Raw genomic sequence first — 25,783 nt, forward strand, 5'->3', positions numbered from 1 at the left:
ATCAAGGTTTTATCATGCAGATGAAGCCTCAGGTAGAGCTCTTATCAGACTTAAAAAGGTGCCAGACTTGGTTAATTCTCTCCTGGGTAAGGGAAAACACCTGGAAAGGAACAGGGCTTTTTCTACAGACTGTAGGTTTCCCACCACAAGATACAGCTTTGCAGGGCCATTTTAAAATATGTCAAAGAAATATATTCTGGGGTTAAATAATTCAATTTCTTTCAGGGCCTGCTATCTGTTGTGATGCTATACTAGAGTCAGGCTGGCTTGGTGTCAAAAATAAAAGTCTAGAAAAGCTAGAAAAAGTCTGTTCTGGCAGTCTTAAGATCTGTTTTCATGTGAATGCTGTTCAGCTGAGCCTGAATTCCAAAGGGAGGGGGGTGTAATGAGGCATGTCCGACCCATCCCCCCGACTAACCCCCAATCCCCACTTCCATCTAGATGATGGAAAAACTAGATTTTCAGGTTTACTTTGGAATGCCCTTGGCCAAGAGGTGGGGGAAAGGGGGTCCATCAGTCAGTTGTGGGGTTTAGAATTTTATTTTTGGTTTACAAAATAATAGAATATTTCATGTTGAAGCACAAGCAAGAGCACTGCAGACATGAAAGGGTATAATTTTAGGAGAATGCTCAGATGGAATAAAGAATGTCTTGAAGGGTAGTATTGTTATTGGTGTTAAAACAAGTTATCACAAACTTAAGACACAGATTATTTCACAGTTCTGTTGGTCAGAAGTCCAACACTGATCGCATGAGGATAAAATCAAGGTGTCATCAGAGCATTAGAGAGGCTTCGGGGGAATGTTTCCTTATCAGTTCCAGCTTCCGGAGGTCACCCACAACGCTGGAGGCTCCCTTCCTCTATATTCAAAGCCAACAATGTTGTATCTCTCTAATCATTCTTCATAGTTATTGGTCATTCTTGACTCTCTTTTGCAGTTTTGGAGGCCCTTATGATTACAATTGGCCCACTGGAATAATCCAGGATAATGTGTTTTTTTTTTTGAGATGGAGTCTCGCCCTGTTGCCCAGGCTGGAGTGCAGTGGAGCTCATTGCAACCTCTGCCTCCCTGGTTAAAGCGATTCCAGGATAATCTATTTCAACACCAGGTAATTAACAACCTTAATTCCCATTTGCTATGCAAGCTAACACAATCACAGCTTCTGGTGTTTAGGCTGTGGACATCTTTGAGGGGCTATTATTCTGCCTACCATGGGTAATAAGGAGGAGCTAATACTAAGAGGAAAAGAGGCCCAAAGAGGAAAGGGTGTGAATGCACTGATAAGGGCAATGGGGAGCCAGTGCACGTTTCTGAGGCTTGCAAATTCTTATTTTTTTGAAGTAAGCTTTGGTTGCAGCTGAGAAAACTGAACAGGCATAGTTGGGGAGCAACATCAGGAGGCCACCATTACAGTTGAGATGAGAGGGTATAAGCTAGAGGTGGCAGAGCTAAATCGTTTTCTTTGGTCCAAAGCTGTCTATATGCCCTTTTCTAAGTGTTTTCCAACAGAATTCATGAGATCATTCCACAGGATCTCAGCAAGTGCAGTTTCTGATAATTTGGTCGAATTTGTTCAGTAGCTGCTGCAACGGAGGGCTTAAATCTTTCATCTACACTTAACAAGGGGAGACCGGAATAGTGGCAAAACCGTAGTTAGCAAGGCTGAGGCTCGCAGAGACCTAGGCATCGAATTTTTTAATGGTCCAAACCGCAGGGAAAGCGCGCACTCCCTGTTCTTAAGTTTTTCCCTAAACAGGGAGATAACACTAAAAAGCTGTCCCGCGTGAAGGCTGAAAGTCCTGTTTTCTCCCTAGCTTCAGTGAACAAAGCCTGACTGCTCGCCCGCGTCCAACAAAGACAACGCTCTTCCGGTCTTCGTGACCCACCCGGTGAGCAGCCCAAACCCGCCACCGTCCTCCCTCAGCTCCCACCAATCGGGTCGCAGGGCCTCGAGCCCTGCACTGCTGAGTCCGTTGACACTGCGTCCGGGGCCAGACGACGACATCAGCGCGGGGTCCCCACAACGCCATGGGGCAGAGCCAACTCTCGAGCGCGTGACCGAAGCCTGCAGTTTTTAGCTTCCGTCACTTCCGGGTGCGACAATCTCTTCTGTCCGGCCAGACACTGGAGTCGTTAGGTGCCTCCTTGCTTCTGACGGGCCACACGTTTGCCCCTTCTCTCTGTTCCCAGCTGGAGGGACATGAGTGTCCCTGGGCCGTCGTCTCCGGACGGGGCCCTGACACGGCCACCCTACTGCCTGGAGGCCGGGGAGCCGACCCCTGGTACGTACTGTCGGGTAGGAAGCGCGGCCCGGGCTGGGTGTGAGGGGCCGGGACCGGAATGGGTAGGACTCCGGAGAAACCGTGAGGGAGTAGGCGGCTTTTGGCAGCTACGGCCGCCGGGCTCTGCCCCTAGTGCAGAAATGGGGAACCGCGCTGGCCCCTCTACCCAGCGCAATGGGCAGAACTGAAGTCCCGAGGGCAAGCTTTGTATTGGGCTGCAATTGGAGGCGGATGATGGTGAAGCCATTCTGAGTTTCTGACTCCGATACGTCATTAGTTATTTTTCATACGGCAGTGGTGGGGGATGGATTTACCAGAAAGATGATCAGCTTATAATTCAGAGAGGTGACGTATCCTATAATATTGACCACTCATGAAATGCGTGGTCAGCTTGGTGATAATCGCTTCATCCCTATTCCTGCAGCAGTCTTCTCGACCGAGTTCCAGGAGGGATTTAAGCTCTAATGCCCTAAGGCATCCATTGAATGGAATGAATTAACTTGCTGTGCACCCAAAATGGTACTATTTATGTACCATCCTTGGGAGAAGTGAGAAAATGGTCACTCAGAGCATTTTCTGTGTTCTCTGATTCAGATGAGGCCCTAGATGAGAAAGGCTGCAGGGCTTTGTAAATGCTTTTTGTTTTACCTCCTGTTTCAGAAATATAGGGGTTACCCCCAAATAGTGCTCTCAGCACTTTCCTGTTCATGCTTTTCCTCAAAGATCTCTTCACACTTTCATAAGTCGCTTCTATAAATGTGACTTCCTTGTATGTATTTGAAACTTGGGCCTCTTTTTACTCTTGTGTGCTTCTCCATCTGCTAGCTGGATACTTTGACGTGGCTGTTTTGCACTAATCTCACAGTAAGGCATGTACATAAATGAAAACGTGTCTCATCCTGTTAATGGTGGTAGGTTACTCTGACTTGAAACTTTGAAAATGCTCTGGACTTTTTCCTTTCTCTCCTTCCACCTCTAAGGGATTCTCCTATACAATTCCATCTCCTTGTAATTTCACCCTTAAAACAGCCGTTGAAAGGCTAGTTCACCTCCAGTCTTACTCTTTCAACGCATCTGTCCCACTGCTATCACATCACTGTCCCAAGATAAAGCTTCAGTCATGTCATTCCTGTACTCAGAAACCTTAAATAGCTCCTCACTACTTATTAACAAAGCTCCAAACCGTTAACTTGGCAGTTAGAGGCCCTTACTGACCTTCCACATGGTCTTAAATAAGCTCGCTATTGCTATGCTGCATATGCTCCATGCGTCTCCAGAAGAAGCCTGTATTGTATTCCAGCCTTTCCTCATGCTGCCTTCTTTACCCATATTGCATCCATTCCACTCCTGCCACAGATTTCTTCCCCATTTGGAAACAGTCCTCACAGATTGTTGGTGGGAGTGCAAATTGGTGCCAGTTTCTTAGGAGGGCAGTTTGGCAATGTCTATTTAAAAAATGCATAAACTCTTTGTCCCAACAGTCTACTTCTAAGAATTTATACTACGGAAAGTGACACAAATATACAGATAAACAGGGAAGCTCACTGCAGCATTGTTTGAAATAGCAAAAAGTGAAAATAACCTAAATAATCCATCTATGGGGGACTGGTTAAACAAACTATGGTAGAATTCTGTTCTGTTAAAAAGAATGTAGTAGATCCCTATATGTTGGTATGGAAAGATACATACGATACATGTTTTAAAAGTTGCAGAATGGTATGAGTAATATTTTGTTTGTGATAAAAAACAATATATGCATAGGCATGCAAAGACAATTTCTGGAAGGCTCTGTGAGAAACTCCAGAGTAGCTCCTGCTGGAGTAAGAAGGAGTATTTTTACTTTTCAGTTTGTGCCTCCGTCTGTAGTGTTTTAAGTTTTTACAGTGAGTAACACTCAAATAGACAAAGAGAAATGAAAACTCCATCCATTCTTTGAGCTTTAGCTCAATGTCCACACTTCCTTTAGAATTTTTCTTAGACTTCCCTAATGAAAGTCGCTCTCCCCTGAATTTTCATAACATTTTCTGTTTCTCTAATGGCACTTCTCATTTCTGTGATTCGTTGTATTGTGCCCTTCCAGGGAAGGGGACTTGCCTTATTTATTGTTGTAGCCTCACAACCTGGTACATAATATAGATGTTCAGCAAACCTTTCTTGTGTGAATAGAGTAAGGACTCTCCCTTTCTTCTTCTTTACTCTCCCACAATAAAGCACCTTGAACTTAGTAATTAAATGTATATAAAAACATGAGTAGCTTCTTAACCATTAGAAGCAGAGGGTAAAAGAGAGGAAAACAAAACAAACAAACAAAAAACATGAGTAACTGAGACTCATTAACTAGAACATTGGTGTGGGAGGAGGGTTTGTGAGTTAAAATGTATGAATATATTTTAAGTGAAGTGAATTAGTTGTTACTCCTTAAAGTTGAAATGTCCTTTTTTGGGGTGTTCCTTTCATAAAACATTAAGAAAATTGTTTTCTTTTTTTTTTTTTTTTTTGAGACAGAGTTTCACTCTTTTTGCCCAAGCTGGAGTGCAGTGGCGCGATCTCGGCTCACCGCAACCTCCGCCTCCCAGGTTCAAGCGATTCTCCTGCCTCAGCCTCCCGAGTAGCTGGGATTACAGGCATGTGCCACCACCCCGGCTAATTTTGTATTTTTAGTAGAGACGGGGTTTCTCCATGTTGGTCAGGCTGGTCTTGAACTCTCGACCTCAGGTGATCCACCTGCCTCGGCCTCCCAAAGTGCTGGGATTACAAGCGTGAGCCACCGCGCCCGGCCTGAAAATTGTTTTCTATATTTATTAATACTTAAAGTTGCTGATTGCATTGTTATTGTCATCAAGCCTTAAGCAATGGCATAATTGGTGGATATAATTTATTCACTTCCTATACAGTTGGTACATTAATATCCCTAAGTGCTTCACTTTTCTCTCTCTCTCTCTATATATATATGTATATATATAGATTTTTTTCTTTTGTTGGTTTTTGTATTTTTATTTTATATGTGGAGTGCTTCAGTTTCTAGTTAGCTCTTACCTATTTGAACGTTGCCTTGCAACTTTGAGAAGTCCAATGTTTGTTCATGTGTTTCTTAGGGTTAAAATAAAAATTACATAATTTTATTTTGATTTTCAAAAAGTTTACTTTGAATATGATAGCATGTTGTTTTCCTCAATCTTTTTTTTTTTTTTTTTTTTGAGGCAGAGTCTTGCTCTGTCACGCAGGCTGGAGTGTAGTGGCATGATCTTGGCACACTGCAGCCTCTGCCTCCCAGGTTCAAGCAATTCTTGTGCCTTAGCCTCTCGAGTAGCTGAGATTACAGGCATACAACAGTATGCCCGGGAAATTTTTGTATTTTTAGTAGAGATGGAGTTTCACCATGTTGGCCAGGCTGGTCTCAAACTCCTGACCTCAAGTGATCCGCCCACCTCAGCCTCCCAAAGTGCTGGGATTACAGGCGTGAGCCACTGTGCCGAGCCGGTTTTTCTCAGTTTTGCCAAAATTTTAATCTGTGGTACAAATTATACTTAGAAATGTGTCACAAGTAATGTGTCGTGATAACTGTATTCTGTAGAGTGATCTAATTTGATGTTACTGATGGTTACTAGACTATAATTGAAGAAAGATGTTTCAGAGTTTAATATTAATCATAATTTTAGTGTATAATTTTAGTAAAGTGACTATCTTACTTTTTTTCCTCTGATTATAAATCAGTGATTCCATCTTACAAACCATTAAACCCTATTTAGAAATTGTATTTTTCTTGGTAGGAATGGTGATTGATAGTTATTCATCTTAGATGTTTTTGAATACCTGGCACAATGCTTACACTTTTATTATTCAAAGGAAAGTGATGAGGCACTGATCCCAGCATCAGGTCTAGATTTATACACAAGACTATGATGATACACTATTTTCTAGGGTAAATTAAGGTGCTGAATCTTAAGAGAGAAGAAATTCTTAGAAAATCCCTCTTTTCCTCCCTAACAAATAACACAACAACCCCCCTTTTACATGTAAATAACACATCAAACTATATGCAAAATCAATGTTGACCTATAGTTTTGTTTCCACAGAATTGAAAACATACTTTTTTAGGCATTGCATTTCTGTTTATATAATTTTTTCATGCTTTTGAAAGCAAGAATGCTTTAGTTCAGTGACTGTTACCCACGTTTTGGCCTCAGTCTCCTTTATTTTATTTTTATTTTTATATTTATTTATTTTTTTGAGACAGGGTCTCACTCTGTTGCCCAGGCTGGAGTGCAGTGGTATGATCATAGCTCGCTGTAGCTATGAACTTCTGGGCTCAAGTTACCCTTCCACCTCAGCCTCCTGAATAGCTGGGACCACCGGTGTGTGCCACCATGCCCAGCCATTCTGGGCTCAAGCAATTCTCCTCCCTTGGCCTCCCAAAGTGCTAGGATTACAGGTGTGAGCCACTGCTCCTGGCCTTCAGACTCCTTTGATAATCCTGTGACAACTATAAGTCCTCTGCCCTGAAAAATATATAAAGATACAGAATTTTGTGTAAATGTTCATTTATCATAGGCTTTACCTTATAGTAGTAACTTAAAAACATTTTTTGAGCATTCATAACTCATTTTTTAGAGGAAGCTCAGAGATAAAAGTTTAAAAAGAAAAGAAGGATACCTGTGGTTGGGAGTGTGTGTGTGTGTGCTCTCAACCCCATTTGTGGGCTTCCTTTCTACCTGCTACTCCCCAGCCTCCTTTTATTATCTGTGTCAATTTGAAAGGTTCCGACTGGTCAGAGTGCAGTGGTGTTTACAACTAATTGATCACAACCAGTTACAGATTTCTTTGTTCCTTCTCTAATCCCACTGCTTCAGTTGACTAGCCTAAAAAATAAATAAATAAATAAATAAATAAATAAAATAAATAAAAGGTTCCTAAATTTGATTTTTGCTGGGGACAGGTTTAAGTGACACTTCTCCAGATGAAGGGTTAATAGAGGACTTGACTGTAGAAGACAAAGCTGTGGAGCAACTGGCAGAAGGATTGCTTTCTCATTATTTGCCAGATCTGCAGAGATCAAAACAAGCCCTCCAGGAACTCACGTAAGCTAATAAAAAACCAGATATACACTAATTTCCTCTGTGGCATAGTCATAATTTGTATACTTGTATACTGTGTTAAGACATAATATTTTTTAACATGGAATTATAATTGAGTATGTCTATATCTTTATTGATAGCAGATGGGAATAGAGGAGTACGTAGTCTAAATGTAAAAAGTGAAATGAATACTCCTAGGGTGTTTGATCTCTTCTAAGAAGTCCTCCTAAATCTTACCTAGCCTCTGTGATTAGGTTTGGTGTTTTATCATTATTTTATTAAAGTATTACCCGTTGGGGATTGTTCAGGTGGATATATACCTGTTTCCGAGTAGAGTTGAAAAACTGCCTCCATAAAAGTCACACTTGTTTTCAGTTGCTAGTTCAAATGAGTTGCCAGAGATCTGTAAGTATCTTTCCTGAGATGATCTGTTTCATTCCCAGTAGATAACTTTACTAGTAAGTAAAGATGGGGCAGGGCGTGGTGGCTCATGTCTGTAATCCCAGCACTTTGGGAGATCAAGGCGGGTGGATCACGAAGTAAGGAGATTGAGACCATCCTGGCTAACACAGTGAGACTCTGTCTCTACTAAAAATACAAAAAATTAGCTGGGCGTGTTGACGGGCGCCTCTAGTCCTAGCTGCTCGGGAGGCTGAGGCAGAGAATGTTGTGAACCCGCGATGGGGAGCTTGCAGTGAGCCGAGATCATGCCACTGTACTCCAGCCTGGGCAACAGAGCGAGACTCCGTCTCACAAAAAAAAAAAAGAAAAAAAAAAGATTGGAGGTTATGTTAAGAAAACGGATAAGATAGAACAGAACCCATAGAGTGGGATCAGTATACAAAAACATATACTCAGGCTTTATCAGCTCCCATCCACAGACAACAGACTCAGCTTCTGCCTCCTCCTGGGTCAGAGCCTCTCTGGATAGCCCAGGCTGGCCTGTCATTTCTTTCTGTGGTGGTCATGTTTACACTGGCCACGAACTGCTGCTGCTCTGAGACCTACCCTTTGAAAACTTACTTAAGAGGCCTTTATTAGGGCAAAAGGAGAGGAATAATAACTGTGCTAATTTTATAATTATAAGTAATGTTATAATCCTTGGTGTTAAGGTGCTAAATGCATATGAAAGGATCTCGGCTCACTGCAACCTCCGCCTCCTGGGTTCAAGAGATTCTCTTGCCTCAGCCTCCCAAGTAGATGGGATTACAAGTGGCACACCATCGCACCCAGCTATTTTTTTTTGTATTTTTAGTAGAGACGGGTTTCACCATGTTGGCCAGGCTGGTTTTGAACTCCCGACCTCAACTGATCTGCCCACCTTGGCCTCCCAAAGTGCTAGGATTACAGGTGTGAGCCACTGTGCCCAGCCACATTCTCTGGAACCTTCTTTGAGAGTGGCCAGACTTACGGGTCAGGAAAGCACTATACTTAAAATTACAGTTTTATTATAAAGGGTACACATCAGGACTAGCCAATGAAGAGATACACAGGGTACTGCCTGGGAGGTTCCTGAACACAAAACTTCTGTTTCCTCTCCCAGTGAGAGGAAACCCCTGCTGCCAGCACATCAGTGTGTTCAGCAGCTTGGCGTTCGAGCCTGCAGTGAACTGTGGTCACGCCACTGCTCCCTAGCCTGGGTGACGGAGTGAGACCGTATCTTCACAACAGAAATTCAGTCTTTTAATCTGTGTACTTGGAATGTCTCTATTATTTAGATGTTCTTTGTTATTTTTCATTAGTCTCCCATCTCGAAGCTCTAGGGGCCCATCATGAGTCACTTTATTAGTGTAAACTCACGTGTGATCCAGGGAGCTCATGGATAACAAAGACACTTCTGTCACTTGGAAAATTCCAAGAATTTTAGAAGCTCTGTGCCAGAAACCTGGGACAAAGATCAGACAAATTCTTTGTTAGATAACAGATGTCTGTTCAGATCTTTTGCTTATTTTAAAATTGGATTATTTTTCTTATCGTTGAGTTTTAAGAGTTCTTTGTATATTTTTGATATGAGTCCTTTATGAGTTTTGCAAATATTTTCTCTGAGACTGTGGTTTGTCTTATTACTCTCTTTACAGTGTCTTTGGCAGAGCAGGAGTTTTTAACTTTAATAAATTTATTTAATAAATAAGAAAAAATTAAATCAGTTTTTTCTTTTATGAATTGTGCTTTTGGTATTGTATCTAAAAACTCATCACCAAACCAAGGTCACCTAGATTTTCTCCTGTGTTTTCTTCTAGAAGTTCTAGTTTTGCATTTTACATTTAGACCTGTGATTTATTTTGAGTTAGTTTTTTTTTTTTTGTTTTGAGACGGAGTTTCGCTCTTGTTGCCCAGGCTGTAGTACAATAGCGCGATCTCATCTCACCGCAACATGCACATCCTGGGTTCAAGCGATTCTCCTGCCTCAGCCTCCTGAGCTGCTGGGATTACAGGCGTGCGCCACCACGCCTGTCTACTTTTTGTAGTTTTAGTGGAGATGGGATTTCTCCATGTTGGTCAGGCTGGTCTCGGACCTCAGGTGATCCGCCCGCCTCGGCCTCCCAAAGTGTTGGGATTGCAGGCGTGAACCTCCGCGCCCAGCCTATTTTGAGTTTTTATGGAGGCTGTAAGGTCTGTGTTTATTAATAGATTCATTTCTTTGCGCATGGATAGCCAGTTGCTTCAGCACCATTTGTTGTTGTTGTTGTTTGAGACAGGGTCTCACTGTGTTGCCCAGGCTGGAGTGCAGTGGCACAGCCTCAGCTCACTGCAGCCTTGATTTCCTGGCTCAGTGATCCTCCCATCTCAGCCTCCCAAGTAGCTGGGACTACAGGCGCACAACACCACACCTGGCCAATTTTTGTATTTTTTGTAGAGACAAGGTTTCACCATGTTGCCCTGGCTGGTCTTGAATTCCTAGGCTCAAGTGATCCTCCTGCCTTGGCCTCCCAAAGTGCTGGGATTACAACTATGAGCCACTGTACCCAGCCACTATTTGTTGAAAAGACTATCCTTTCTCCACTGCATTGCCTTTGCAACTTTGTCAAAGAGAAGTTGATTGTTTCTGTGTAGATTTATTTAAAGGTTTTCTGTTCTGTTCCATTGATCAATATGTTTGTTCTTTTGCCAGTACCATGCTGTCTTGATTTCTGTAGCTTTTTGTTGTTATTGTTTTTTTTTTTTTTTTTTTTTGAGACAGGGTCTCACTCTGTTGCCTGGGCTGAAATGCAGTAGCACGATCTCAGCTCACTGCAACCTCTGCCTCTGGGAGGTTGATTCTTGCACCTCAGCCTCCCAAGTAGCTGGAGTGACAGGTGTGTGCCACCACACTGGGCTAATTTTTGTATTTTTCGTAGAGATGGGGTTTCACCGTGTTGGCCAGGCTGATCTTGAACTCCTGACCTCAGGTGATCACCTGCCTTGGGCTCCCAAAGTGCTGGGATTACAGGAGTGAGTCACTGTGCCTGCCCAGATTTCTGTAGCTTTATAGTAAGTATTGAAATTGGGTACTGTGAGTCTTCCAGTTTTGTTCTTCAATATTGTATTGGCTTTTCTATGTCTTTGCCTTTCCATATGAACTTTCAAACAGTTTGTTGATATCTATACAATAACTTGCTGGGATTTTGATTGGCATTGCATTGAATCCTTAGATTAAGTTGAGAAGAATTTACATCTTAAAAAATATTGATGGGCTGGGCGTGGTGGTTGACACTGGTAATCCAAGCACTTTGGGAGCCTGGGGCAGAAGGATCTCTTGAGGCCAGGAGTTGGAGACCAGCCTGGGTAATGTAATGAGACCCTGTCTCTACAAAAATATTTAAAAAGTCAACCTGGCATGGTGGTGTACACCTGTAGTGATAGCTACTTGGGAGGCTGAGGCAGAGGATCCCTTGAACCAGGAGTTCTAGGCTGCCGTGAGTGATGATCATGCCACTGCAGTCCAGCCTGGATGACAGAGTCAGACCCTATCTGAACAACAACAGTTGAGTCTTTTAATCTATGTACTTGGAATGTCTCTCTATTATTTAGATTTTCTTTGATATTTTTTGTTAGAGTTTTATAATTTTTACATTTAGATCCTGTACATATTTTGTTATATTTGTACCACAGTATTTCACTGGGGATGCAGAACTACTGTAAAGGTATTGTTTTTAAATTTCAAATTAATTGCTGGTACACAGGAAAGAAATTGACTTCTGTATATTAACCTTGTATCCTGAAATCTTACTATACTTGCATATTAGTTTCAGGAGGTTTCTTGTTGAATCTTTGGGAATTCCCACTAGGAAATCATCTGGGAACAAAGACAGTATTATTTCTTTCTTCTCAGTTTGTATATCTTTTATTTCTTTTTCTCGTCTTACTGTATTAGTTTGGACTTAATGTATGATGTTGAATAGGAATTGTGAGACCCCTCTTCAAACTGAAGAAAGCAAAACTGCAGATAAAGGAGGGCTGATGTATTTTCTGGAAGAGACTGTGGGGAATTGGTATCATTTCTTCCTTAAATGTTTGGTAAAAATTACCAGTGAAGCCATTTGGTCCTGGCACTGTCTTTTTTGGAAGGTTATTACTTACTGATTGAATTTGTCTGATAAATATAGGCCTATATAAACTTTCTGTTTCTCCTTGTATAAGTTTTGGTAGTTTGTATCTTTCAAAGAATTAGTCCATTCCATCCACATTATCACGTTTATGAGCACCGAATTGTTGAAAGTATTCATTTATTATCCTTTTAATGTCTTGGGATCAGTGGTGATTATTGCTCTTTCATGAATAATACTAATACTTTGGGTCTTTTTTTTTCTCGATTGTCTCACTAGAGGTTTATCAATTTTATTGATCTTTTAAAGAACGATCTTTTCGTTTCATTGATTTTTTTGTTTTCCCCCTTCTATTGTTTTCTAGTTCTAACAGCCTATTTTTGCTGTTCTGCTTATCTCGGATGGTTGACTTGCTGGGTTTTCCTCTCATCCATTCTGTATTTCACTTTCTGTGATCTCTAGTCCAAGCTGGAGGGACAACGTTATTTATTTATTTATTTATTTATTTATTTATTTATTTATATTTGTAGAGATGGGGTCTCACTCTGTCACATGGGCTGTAGTACAGTGGTGTGATTATAACTCACTGCAGCTTCTAACTCCTGGGTTCAAGCAATCCTTCTGCCTCAGCCTCCCAAGTAGCTCGGACCACAGGTGTGTGCCACCACACCCAGCTAATTTTTTTTTTTTTTTTTTTTAGTTTTTGTAGAGGGTCTCGCTTTGTTGTCCGTGCTGGTCTCAAATTCCTGGCTTCAAGCAATCCTCCTTCCTTGGCCTCCCAAAATGCTGGGATTATAGGCATGAACCATTGTGTCTGGCCAAGAGACAAATTTATGCCAGACTCAGTGCTGGATAGTAGAGATGTTGTAATTGCCGTCAGCCTCTTCGTTGCTATTTCTTTTTTTATCATTATTCTCTAGATAGCACAGTTTTACAAGCAAATCACATCATATTTTTCTTTGTAGCATTCTTTAAAATATTCAGGTAGGTGACCCTTTTAATGTCACTTATTCCTGTGATCCTAACATTGATTGATGTGGAAAGAAATATCAAGGAAGTTGGCTTCTCTTCCTCAATGAGTTTTGAATCCTAATTTTAAAGAGAAACATTAGAAATTATCTGGTCTGACCTTCTCACTTTGTAAAAGAGGAGATTTAGGCCAGAGAAATAAACTGAATTTCTGAGATCACATAACTGGCTGTTGGCTGGGGAAAGCTATGATTTCCAGTCCTATGCTTTTTTCATCTTGCTGCTTAATTATCCTTTTTGACTTACTATCCCTTGATACTGCATCTTTCTCAACTCTAATCTGAAAACCATTGTTCCTCATTTCCTTTATGGGAATGTTGCAATTTTAAGATATACAAAACATTGAATTTCTTGGGCAAAATACTACAAAAAACTTCTTTTTTGGAATAATACAGAGAGTTGTTAAAAGTAACAGGTAATAAAATACTTTTAAATGATTGGATTATTTTAGTTATTAGAAATTGAAGCAAGAATAAAAGACACAAAAAGTTATCAGAATGTGGCTTTAGAATATTATTTTGAAAAATCCTATTCTATATTAAATAAACCTTGGAGAGTTAATACGTTTCCTACTTAATTTCTGTTACGATTAACCAAGATGAATATGATTCCTTTTAATGGGCCAGTATTTTAAATATGTAGAGTTTGTCTTGGCTGTGTGTTTTTGTTTCAGACAGAACCAAGTTGTATTGTTAGACACACTGGAACAAGAGATTTCAAAATTTAAAGAATGTCATTCTATGTTGGATATTAATGCTTTGGTAAGTATGATTTAGTTGATGTAACTTAATGACATCTTAGCAATAGCTAGATTTTAAGTTTAGAATTTGTCTTTTTAACAAGAAACCTTGATTGAACTTCTATTGTGTTGAATTGTTATCTTTCAAATGTTGAATTTGTAGTAATTCAACTACGAAATTTAGTAGTTGTAGTAATTTAGAAATTGTAGTAATTTGTAGAAGTTGAACTTATTTGTGCATTTGGAATAGACCTGCTCATAATTGAAGACTTAGAAAAGAGGACTGAGACTGGGCACAACGGCTCATGCCTGTAATCCCAGCACTTTGGGAGGCTGAGGCTGGAGGATTGCTTGAGCCCAGCAGTTCAAGACCAGCCTGGGCAACATAGTGAGAACTCATCTCTACAAAAAGTAATTTAAAAAAATAGCCTGGTATGGTGGCAAATGCCTGTAGTCTCAGCTATTCCAGGAGCTGAGGTAGAAGGATTGCTTGAGCCTAGGAGGTCGAGGCCACAAGTGAGCTGTGATTGTGCCACTGTACTCCAGCCTGGGTGACAAAGGGAGACCCTGTTTCAAAAAAAAAAACAAAAAACAAAACTAACTGGAAGTAAAGAACCTTTGGGGTACCATTTTTTTTTCTTTAAAGAAAGTGTATTTCTCTTTACCAATTACATGGTTTCTTAAATTAGCATTTTATTTAATTATATGGCATATTCATAATGCTATAATAAATTAATGCCATAGGCTGAAGTGGCCACTTTGAGAACGATCAATTATAGCTTTCAATATAAATAGTTGAACAGTTAAATTTCATCAGAAGTTCTATAGCTTTTTGATGAGAGGAAGTGATACTCTTTATTATAAGAAACAAGGAATTAACAAAAAGGGAACTTGTTGCTACCTTTATTTTCTGATGAACATTAAAAATAGTTTCGTTTGTGGGCAGGGCATGGTGACTTATGACTGTAATCCCAGCACTTTGGGAGGCTGAAGTAGGAGGGTGGCTTGAGGCCTGGTGTTTAGGACCAACCCGGCCAACATAGCAAGACCCCATCTCTATTAAGAAGAAAAGAAGCTGGGTTTGCATGACTGTAGCCATTCATGCATACCTCAAAAAATGGACTTTTCTTTGGACAAAGATGGTTTACTAATGTTTTCCATTTATAACAATTAAAAACAAAATTCATATTCTCTGGCATTAGACAGAGGCCTGCGGAAGTAAATACAGAGTCATCTGCCCGGTAGTTCCTGGTTTCTTGTGAGGGAGGTGGGCAAGGCTACACTGACCTACTTTTGTGTTCCCCACTGAGATCCTGTTGCAACAGAAGGAATATTTGTTGAATGAATGAATGTTGAATGAATTAACCAAGCAGATGTAATACTGTTGCTTTGGTCTGAAGGGGCAGGATGGAGTCTTCCTCTTTTTTCTTCTCTTAGTCAAGAGTAGTTTTTATTATCATCTGGGAACTGAAAACTGGAAGGCCCAGGATATGTAAAAAGGGACTGTAACTTCTGAGATAATCAGACAGTGACTTTACTTGCAGCTACATTAAGGCTGTGAATCTCTCTACTGACATGTCCTTCATTTCTTCTCTTTCTGTAACCTTGTCTGAAAATAGGGTGCTTTTCTCCTTCTCTGTGACATCTCTAGGCTTGCATTATCCTCCCATCTTCTCCTGACATAAGACTTCATTTTAGATTATGCAGGTTGGCTGAGTTGTAAAGTCTGTACTTACAATTCCTCGAGAATGAAAGTGTCCTCACAGAGATCATTCTGCTTAATCTGACTAAAAGAGCCCAAGGAATAGGATTAAACTTGTCCACAGTCTTCTCTGTTCAGGGCTCTGTGGCCACAGCTTGGGTTTTCCATATGGGCAGACACTTCACTTAAACTATTTCATGTGCTCTGGCTCAGTCTCTCTCTTTAAAGGCAGAGAGAATGCTTTACTTCTCTTCAATGAAACTGATAGCATTGTTAGACAGTCTTACCTGAAATTTTATAATTACAGGTTTTTAAAGCAAAATCTTGTCTATTCCCATCTTAATATGTCTATTTTATATTTAGTAATACTTTTGTCTATCCCAACTAAATCAAATGTCTTTCAAATCCTACTAATGATATAAGGAAATCTTTATTTTGGAATTAAAATGTTGAGATAAGGTTGTAAAAATTTTGACCGATTTAGGAAGCACGAACTGTCATTTATATATTGACTTATTTATTCATTTTGATATTTTAGTCTATTTTAACTTGACTTTTCATTTATTTTTCCACGTTAAGTTTGCTGAGGCTAAACACTATCATGCCAAGTTGGTGAATATAAGAAAAGAGATGCTGATGCTTCATGAAAAAACATCAAAGTTAAAAGTGAGTTGAAAATTCTTTCACATTCTTTACAAAAGTAGAGGTTTAATTGTTGTGTTTTTTTTTTTTTTTTTTTTTTTTTTGAGACAGAATTTTGCTCTTGCCGCCCAGGCCGGAGTGCAATGGTGCGATCTCGGCTCACTGCAACCTCTGCCTCCTGGGTTCAAGTGATTCTCCTGCCTCAGCCCCCGAAGTAGCTGGGATTACAGGTGCCCGCCACCACACCGACCTAATTTTTGTATTTTTAGTAGAGACGTGGTTTCATCATGTTGGCCAGGCTGTTCTCAAACTCCTGACCTCAGGTGGTAACGCCCGCCTTGGCCTCCCAAAGTGCTGGGATTATAGGCGTGAGCCACTGTGTCCAGCCAGTATTCTTTTATTTTTATTTTTTTTGAGACGGAGTCTCGCTCTGTTGCCCAAACTGGAGTGCAGTGGCCAGATCTCAGCTCACTGCAAGCTCCGCCCTTCGGGTTCACGCCATTCTCCTGCCTCAGCCTCCCGAGTAGCTGGCACTACAGGCGCCCGCCCCCTCGCCCTGCCAGTGTTCCATATTTTTTAGTAGAGACGGTGTTTCACCGGGTTAGCCAGGATGGTCTCGATCTCCTGACCTCGTGATCCGCCCGTCTCGGCCTCCCAAAGTGCTAGGATCACAGGCTTGAGCCACCGCGCCTGGCCCAGCCAGTATTCTTATTTTGACTTTTATACCCTCATTTACAATAGCATAATTAATTAATGGTACATTGTTTTCTTTTAAAAAATGTCATTGTTTATGAAATATTAGAGACAGGGTCTCACTATGTTGCTGAGGCTGGTCTTAAACTCCTGAGCTCAAGCTCCCCTGGCCTCGACCTCCCTAAGTTCTAGGATTATAGACATGAGCCACCGCATGCAGCCTAAAAAATGTCATTTTTTTTGAACTGCACACTGAGCTTTTTTACTAATAGCTGGGTTGATAGGCTTAGATTCTCTGGATATGCACTACAGTTCTCATTTAATAACAGCTTAGAGCAACAAATTTTTTTTGAATCAGAAGGACCTTAAATTATCCCAAATTTAAATGTCCAAGATGAAATTTATTAGTGTGAATGAATTACCTCAAAGCAGAGCACTATTATTTTCAAATTAGACCATACCTGTAACCCCGGATTGCTCTCTTGGTTTTTAATTTTTTTTTTTAACACAGAAAAGAGCCCTTAAACTGCAGCAGAAGAGGCAAAAAGAAGAGTTGGAAAGGGAGCAGCAACGAGAGAAGGAGTTTGAAAGAGAAAAGCAGTTAACTGCCAGACCAGCCAAAAGGACGTGAAAAGTTGTGTTTGTGTGTTTTCTTCTCCTGTCCCATATTTGCGTTATGATGACTTAATGTAGACTGAAGTTGAGGTAGTGCCTTATGCCATTATGTCATATGTTGAAATCCTTATTCCGGTATTACTGTGTCTCCATGCCTTTTTTCCAAGTAGCAGACGTCATGTTGCTTGGTTTTTGATATTTATATGTAAGTTTTTCAAATTTTGTTTAATTTTAAAATTTATTATTTTGATCTTGAATTATTTATAAACCGGAAAATGGTTTGATTATTGTGAGTCAAAACTCTAAGTGGTTAAAAATTAGTATGAATTTTTTAGCTTCTTGATGAATACAGATTTAAAACTCTCCAGTTCTTATTTTATGAAATGACTTGCCTTTCTGGTAATACAATGCTGATTTTTTAGTAATTGCCTTTTCATTGCTTAGTTAAGAAGAAATGCCAGCTGTTTAATCACACCTACCCCTGGAAAAGAGGTGAGTGAGCCTTTTGAACAGTTGAATTTCATCAGAAGCTCTATAGCTTTTTGGTGAGAGGAAGTGATACTCTTTATTATAAGAAACAAGGAATTAACAAAAATAAGGAACTTGTTGCTACCTTTCTTTTCTGTTGAACATTAAAAATAGTTTGGTTTGTGGACTGGCCATGGTGGCTTATGGAGAAGAGATGAGCTTTTGTGAAGAACATAATGGAGAAGTGCATGCATGAGAAATAACAGCACTTTAGGTGTAGTTCAGGTGAGCAAGATGCCTGATAGATTCTACTAACCATATACTCTCCCTGCTTCTTAGTGTCGTTGTCACTGCTTTCTGCAGCTTTTGGGTTCAGAGTAGATTATATCTATTCCTAAAGCTTGGTGGAGGTGGTGGAGCTATCACACACTCAAATGAGCTTGTATATTTATCATACAATATAGTATTATAATAACAGTTATCATACACTGAGATATAGTTTCTGTGCTTGTAAAAAATTCTTGGCTGGGCGCAGTGGCTCAAGCCTGTAATCCCAGCACTTTGGGAGGCCGAGACGGGCGGATCACGAGGTCAGGAGATCGAGACCATCCTGGCTAACCCGGTGAAACCCCATCTCTACTAAAAAATACAAAAAAACTAGCCGGGCGAGGTGGCGGGCGCCTGTAGTCCCAGCTACTCAGGAGGCTGAGGCAGGAGAATGGCGTAAACCCGGGAGGCGGAGCTTGCAGTGAGCTGAGATCCGGCCACTGTACTTCAGCCTGGGCGACAGAGTGAGACTCCGTCTCAAAAAAAAAAAAAAAAAAAATTCTTGAAGTGAGGCCGGGCGTGGTGGCTCACGCCTGTGATCCCAGCACTTTGGGAGGCCAAGGTGGGCGGATCACGAGGTCAAAAGATTGAGACCATCCTGGCCAACATGGTAAAACACCGTCTCTACGAGAAATACAAAAATTGGCTGGGTGTGGTGGCGGGCACCTGTAGTTCCAGCTACTTAGGAGGCTGAGGCAGGAGAATCGCTTGAACCCGGGAGGCAGAGGTTGCAGTGAGCCAAGATGCGCCACTGCACTCCAGCCTTGGTGACAGGGCAAGACTCTGTCTCAAAAAAAAAAAAAGCCAGAAAATTTCTTGAAGTGGAATGATGTACACCAACTACTGACTTTATAGATAATTACAGGGATGGTGAAAAACTAGTAAATAACTTCACAAAAGAGGCAGCATGATACGTTTAGTGTTTTCTAGAATTTTTTTTTGTATATTGTATGTAAGAACTTATTGTTTGAGGGAAATATTATGAGGTTTCATTGTTTAAAATCAAGAGTGTATTGTTTACTGTTTCACACTATTATTTAATATCCAAGTGGTCTCCAATCTCCATTACATAGGGACTGTACAGAGCCTGTGAAGATGTATGAATGTGTATCTTTTATAGTCCACAATACATTTTTGGTAAGATGGAATCACTACCTCTGATCACATATATCAGACTAATGATGGAGAAAGCATTAGGTTTAAGTTGAGGGCTAAGAACTGGTTTGTTTAAAGGTTTAAATTGTTGGAAAGAGCATTTGCCTCCTTTAATGAATGATGGTCTCAGAATTCAGTTGACTTTGACCTAATATTTAAGAATATAAATATATTTTACTTGAAAAGGCTGAGTGTTGCCCTCAAACACTTGCTAAAACTGCCTAGGGCAGGATTCATTGGGGCTTGTGGACAATGTCACCTAATTGCTGAATGTACTCATTATAATATGATATCTGACAAAGGTGGTACAGTGTTTCTGAGTCATTTGGGACCAACTGCGTGGTTGTTTAAAATGCTGATTCCTGCACATGACTCTCCATCTACTGAAGCACAGCTCTTTTCTGTGTTTTGCTTTGCTTTTTGTGTTTAAAGTTTCCCTCAGTGATTCCAGTGCACCTGAAAAGTTGAGAACCACAGGCTTAGTGGTAGGTCGGGGTTTCCCACACTAGGCTGCATGGCATTATCACCTGGGAATGTTAAAAAAAAATACAGACATTCTCGATTCTTAGTGTAGTTATGGTGTGGATCCCATGTATTTTTTTAAAAGTTCCCCAGATAATTTTGATGTCAGGAGTCACTAGTATAGACTATCTATCTAGTGAGTTGTGTTATAAGCAATGAGATACTTTAAAAGCTACCCAGTAACTCTTGGGATTAATTTTATGAAATAAATTCTGAGCTGCTGCTTTTGATAGTCAGACTTAAGACTGAACCCCAGTAGACAGGCTATAGATATAGAATTCTGGTTAGTTAATTGAACTTTTGTGATGTATTTAAAAACAAATCATATTTATTGAACAAATGGCAAGGCACAAATACTTTCAGAATTGTATTTAAGTTTTGAAGATTTTTTAAAAAGTGAAAATGAATATATATTAGTATCCTCTATTTTAAAGTCAATTGTAAACCAGAAGTACTGTTATTTTGGTGATTAAAATCCAAAACTTTAGCTGTATTTCAGTAACAAAAACATATCTTACTAGACTGAGTGCGATGGCTCACACCTGTAATCCCAGTGCTTTGGGAGGCTGAGGTGGGAAGATTCTTTGAGCCCAGGAGTTCAAGGCTGCAGTGAACTCTGATCGCACCACTGAACTTCAGCCCGGATGACAGAGAGAGACCCTGTTTCTAAAACCAAAACAAACAAACAAACAAGGTATCTTACTGACTAAACTGGAATGGAACTCATAATTAGTCTTGTATTTTTCCACAAAATAGTGAATTGGTACTTGGGAGACTTCTGTTTTTTGTTGAAAAAATTGCTTTTGTTTTCAAATTATATCACCTGTGTTCTGAACTAAAATGATGGGAGTTCATTTTGTATTTACTTTGCAGTATATATCATGTAAATATGCAAATGTTGAATGTAATGTAGATTGTGTCCTCATTGAGTTTTTGGGTGATACAGTTTATAAATATACCAATTATATACCCTCATACATTCGTCTGATTTTGAGCTTGTAACATGAGAACTGCTTTTTACACATTTAATAAAAAAAGTCTCTGAATTATCTGATATCATTTAGCAAGCATCCTTCTGTGCATAGCACTATATACTCCCCTTCATGTACATTATTTCAAACATTCTACTATCTTCTCTTCTCACCTGTTATCTTTCTCTTAATGTTCTCCATCTATTGTGTCACAAAATTATGGGTCCACTCATGAAATTTATTTTAGAAAGGTGATAAAAAAGGGAGGCGCGGTGGCTTATGCCTGTAATCTCAGCGCTTTGGAAGGGCAAGGCGGGCAGATCACTTGAGGCTAGGAGTTCAAGACCAGCGCGGCCAACATGGTAAAACCCTGTCTCTACAAAAATTACAAAAATTAGCCGGGTGTTGTGGTGCATGCCTGTAATCCCAGCTACTACTCAGGAGGCTGAGGCAGGAGAATCACTTGAAATGGGAGGCAGAGGTTGCAGTGAGCCAAGGTCACGCCACTGCACTCCAGCCTGGGTGACAGAGTGAGATGCTGTATCCAAAAAAAAAAAAAAAAAAAAAAAAGGATAGAGATTGGGCACAGTGGCTCATGCCTGTAATCCTAACACTTTGGGAGGCAGTTGGATCACTGGAGGTCAGGAGCTCGAGACCAGCCTCCAGCCTGGCCAACATGGTGAAACCTTGTCTCTACTAAAAATACAAAAATCAGCAGGGTGTGGTGGTGTGCTTGTAATCCCAGCTACTTGGGAGGCTGAGGCAGGAGAATCTCTTGAACCCAGGAGGTGGAGGTTGCAGTGAGCTGAGATCATGCCACTGCACTCCAGCCTGGGTGACAGAGCGAGAGCAAGACTCCATCCCCCACCCCTGCAAAAAAAATAGTGTGAAAAGATTCTAGTCAAACCAATTTCATAAAGTTTTTCACTTTTCTTTGAGAACAAAAATAATACCTACTATTAGTAGTTTGATAGGTAGAAAGTGCTTCAAAAGGATCCCTGCAGGTATGACTTATAAAAAATGAAAATTTCCAACTTATAGAATATTTTAGGTCAGATTTTTTAACTTTTTTTTTTTTTAAGGATATTTTATTAAAAAAAAAAAAAGTGGGCTCTGGGAACAGGGTTAGTCCATTCAGGCCTTCAATCCTAGTGGTGATTTTGTCCTTTTCAATGATGTGGACAACAACTCCACGCCTGACACTGCAACCCGGTCAACCGCATTCAGCATGGCTTGAGAGATGCTTTTTTTTTCTTTTTTTTGAGAGGGAGTTTTGCTCTCTCGCCCAGGCTGGAGTGCAGTGGCGCGATCCCTCACTGTAAGCTCTGCCTCCCGGGTTCACACCATTCTCCTGCCTCAGCCTCCCAAGTAGCTGGGACTACAGGCACCCGCCACTGCGCCTGGCTGATTTTTTGTATTGTTAGTAGAGATGGGGTTTCACCATGGCCTCGATCTCCTGATCTCGTGATCTGCCCGCCTCAGCCTCCGGAAGTGCTGGGATTACAGGGGTGAGCCACTGCGCCTGGCCGAGATGCTTCCAAACAGGTATTCTGGATCCATGCTGGGCTCCCAGAGGGACTTGCACATTCTGTACATTTGTTTGGCGCAGGTGCCACTGACCACAAAGTCATCAGTTGCCATGGGGCAGCCGATGAGATTGAGAGAGCAAATGAAGGGCTTAAAGCTCTTTGGGTCCAACCCAGAAATGACTGGCTCAGTATAGTAGGGGCCAAACTGTTTCTCATACAAGAGGTTGGCCATTATGCTCATGAGAGTATAAGGTTTGGTCTGCCAACATTTCTTCAACTCATACAGGTTCAGCTGGAACTTCAGGCACTGGGCAACTGTCTGGACGTCTGTGGCAAGCCCAGCTAGCCCGGTGTATGGCCAGTCAACCATGAACAACATCTTCTGGAAGTCCGTGGTCACCATCTGGGCCTGGATCCTGAAGCATCTGTCTGTGGCGATAGCCACACAGTTCTTCCCCTTCATGGCCATGACAGGCCCTCCATTATAGGACATAATAGACGTGATTGTGGTATGCTAGGACCCCTTCATCCAGATTTTTAGTTTTTTTAACCTTGGAGTTTTTGGATCCCTGAGGGAGGAACTTCTGTGAATGGCTTTTGGAGGGGACACAAACCCTTATAATTGTACCACAGAATTTTGTGTATGTGTATTTCCCAGGATTGGGTCTCCAGATTTCATCAGATTCATATGATGAATCTGTAAAATTTCCTACAAAGCGGTGATTCTTGATCAGTAAACCTCCAAGCCTCATTGTGCACATATTTAAAAAGTTACTTCGTTTCTAAATATTTATTTTGATGAAGATAGTTCCCATATAGGTTCGTTCAGATTAATCAGATATTTAAGATTTGTTCTGTTGCTAGTTGATTCCTACTATTTTTTTTTTTTTTTTCCGACACGGAGTCTTGCTCTGTCGCCCAGGCTGAAGTGCAGTGGCGTGATCTCAGCTCACTACAAGCTCCACCTCCCGGGTTCACACCATTCTCCTGCCTCAGCCTCCGTAGTAGCTAGAACTACAGGTGCCCGCCACCACGCCCGGCTAATTTTTTGTATTTTTAGTAGAGACGGGTTTCACCATGTTAGCCAGGGTGGTCTTGATCTCCTGATCTCGTGATCCGCCTGCCTCGGCCTCCCAAAGTGCTGGGATTACAAGTTTATTCCTACTGTTTTAGCTCAGTTCGTATGTATGAGGTCATTTAGTCTTCAGGTTAGCATTTGAGTGAGACTAGGTTTATTTTCAAAACCTGTAAGAGAATGAAGTGAGTAATCAAGAGAGACAGTTCTAATGACTGCAATTTGAAAAGCACTTAAAGCAAAAATTCCAAAGAAACACAATGTAAAAGAAGGGCAATCAAAGAGAAGGTGGGTAAAATTTGGGATGGGATGGGGGTGGTGATTGAGAAAGAGAAAACAACAGGCCTAGACCAACGTAGAAGGTCAAGGTAATTTATGCTTCATGTATGTACCCTGAATAAGGGAGGCTTGCAGGCATGTAAAGAACAATAAACAGAAGCCACCTATTTTTGGTTAAAAGTAACAAAAAGTCGCCCCCTACTGTCACTTTATTGTAAATGGAGGAAAAGTTTGTAGCTGTTCATCCTGGTTTAAACCATAAATATATTCCTAATGAGCTCTAGGAAGCCTGCAATGTTCAAATCCTGATAAGGATGGGCTGAAAATCACTCTGAGAATGATTTTCGCTCTTATTTTTGGTCTGACTTTTATTAGTCCATTAGAGGAGACAGTTAAACAGTACAAGGGACTACAGGCTTGGCGCGGTGGCTCATGCCTGTAAACACAGCACTTTGGGAGGCCGAAGCGGGTGGATCACAAGGTCAGGAGTTCGAGACCAGCCTGGCCAATATGGTGAAACCCCATCTCTACTAAAGATACAAAACATTAGCCAGGCGTGGTGGTGCGTGCCTGTAATCCCAGCTACTGGGGAGGCTGAGGCAGGAGAATCGCTTGAACCTGGGAGGCGGAGGTTGCAGTGAGCCAAGATCGTCCCATTGCACTCCAGCCCGGGTGACGGTGAGACTCCATCTCAAAAAAAAAAAAAGACAAGGGAATACTAAGAAACAAAAATATGTCTATAAACCTGAAGGTTCTTAGCCTTCCCTTTGATTATAAAGTTAAAAATTTTAAAGCATGTAGTTGCCTTAGTAATATAGTGGTTAGGATTATGAACTCAAGTCAGATTGAAACCGAGCATGATGACTCACACCTATAATCCCAGCACTTTTGGAAGCTGAAGCAGGAGGATCACTTGAGCTCAGGAGTTTGAGACCAGCCTGGGCAACATAGTGAAACCCCATCTCTACCAAAAAAAAAAAAGAAGAAGAAGAAGAAGAGAAAATTAGACAGGTGTGGTGGCACATGCCTGTGGTCCCAGCTACTTGGGAGGCTGAGGTGGGTGGATCACTTGAACACAGGAGGTTGAGGCAGTGAGCCATGATCCCACCACTGCACTCCAGCCTGGTGATAGAACATGACTCTGTCACTACATAAATAAATAAATAAAGTCAGACTGCTTTGATTCATGTTCCTGCTTGATTTGGGGCATTAGACAAATTGCTTAAATTCTGTGTCCCTAAGTTTCTAAAACCGTGAAGTTAGGATACTAAGAGCTTGTAGCTTGATAAGGATGTAAAGTTTCATGATATCTATATAAAAGCCCTTATTAACAAAATAGTAAGAGCTCAAATGTTGGATATTATATCTTAGTACCTTGAAGTCACATATCTACATGGGGGACTATTTATTTTGCCACCTTTTGCACATCTATTTTTGCTCATCGGAGTTTTCACTGCCTATAATGTCTGCCTGTTGGACACCTGTTTATTCTTTGCAAGTCAAATGGCACCTCTTTATGGTTTTTCTCACTGCCACCCAAAGAATTCATTTTTCTGTGTTCCCACAGTACTTTCATAATACATTGCCTTAACACTTAAACAGTATTAGTTATGTGTTCATGTGTTTTTCAGATGTGTTCTGGGTATGACTGAAGTGAGTCGTAGGAAGCAGTGAACTGCTGCTGCCTGGAACCTACCCCAACCCCATTCCCCTGCAGTCCTACCCTCTGCCCAGCATGCTTAGGAAAGTTGATTGTAGGGAACCCAAACAATCCCTGTAAGTAGGAGGTAAATAGATAGAAGGTAACTAGAGTAAATAGATTAAGAAAGCAACCAGATGGCTTAACATGTCATCAGAGACTTTCTGTGCACTTTCATTTTCATGGTATAAAAGGTAAGGTGTATATCGCAAGTCCTGAGATGTACCTTGTCTTGCTGCTGCCCAAGACTGCCTACTATGTAAGTTTCCCCTGAATAAATTTTTGGCTACCTACCAACCTGGAGTGGTCTGCTTCTTTCTTTGGTCTGAGCTTGCCCTCCGCTTATGGAGGCCATTATTGGTTCCAGTAGGGAGTTTTCCTAACATATGATCAAAGATATTTCTTTTTCTTTTTCTTTTTTTTTTTTTTGGAGATGGAGTCTTGCTCTGTCAC

At 40.9% G+C, this 25,783-nt stretch overlaps 1 protein-coding gene and 1 pseudogene across 7 annotated transcripts; one reads left to right on the forward strand and one right to left on the reverse strand.

Annotated features, from left to right (window-relative positions):
- The first annotated feature begins 2,134 nt into the window (after positions 1-2,134).
- BLOC1S6 (biogenesis of lysosomal organelles complex 1 subunit 6) lies at positions 2,135-22,581 on the forward strand. Of its 7 annotated transcripts, none has more exons than XR_006699295.3 (7): positions 2,135-2,284; positions 7,221-7,362; positions 13,588-13,675; positions 15,935-16,021; positions 17,202-17,324; positions 17,750-17,797; positions 22,564-22,581. XR_006699295.3 is itself a non-coding variant. In XM_073995749.1 (6 exons), exons 1-5 carry the CDS (start codon positions 2,203-2,205, stop codon positions 17,319-17,321), a joined length of 519 nt encoding a protein of 172 aa, XP_073851850.1. In that variant the 5' UTR covers positions 2,135-2,202; the 3' UTR covers positions 17,322-17,324; positions 17,750-17,978. The 7 variants fall into 7 exon arrangements, 2 of the variants coding, with proteins under 2 accessions (XP_073851850.1, XP_065403957.1); XR_001491836.4 differs by lacking the exon at positions 22,564-22,581 and adding an exon at positions 20,299-20,831; XR_012414958.1 differs by lacking the exon at positions 22,564-22,581 and adding an exon at positions 20,299-20,831 and having other exon boundaries at positions 17,202-17,797.
- On the reverse strand, positions 22,181-24,606 carry LOC102141988 (proteasome subunit beta type-3 pseudogene; annotated as a pseudogene).
- Between the last annotated feature and the right edge of the window lie 1,177 nt (positions 24,607-25,783).

Source organism: Macaca fascicularis, chromosome 7, assembly GCF_037993035.2.
Source record: "Macaca fascicularis isolate 582-1 chromosome 7, T2T-MFA8v1.1".
NCBI lineage: Eukaryota > Metazoa > Chordata > Mammalia > Primates > Cercopithecidae > Macaca > Macaca fascicularis.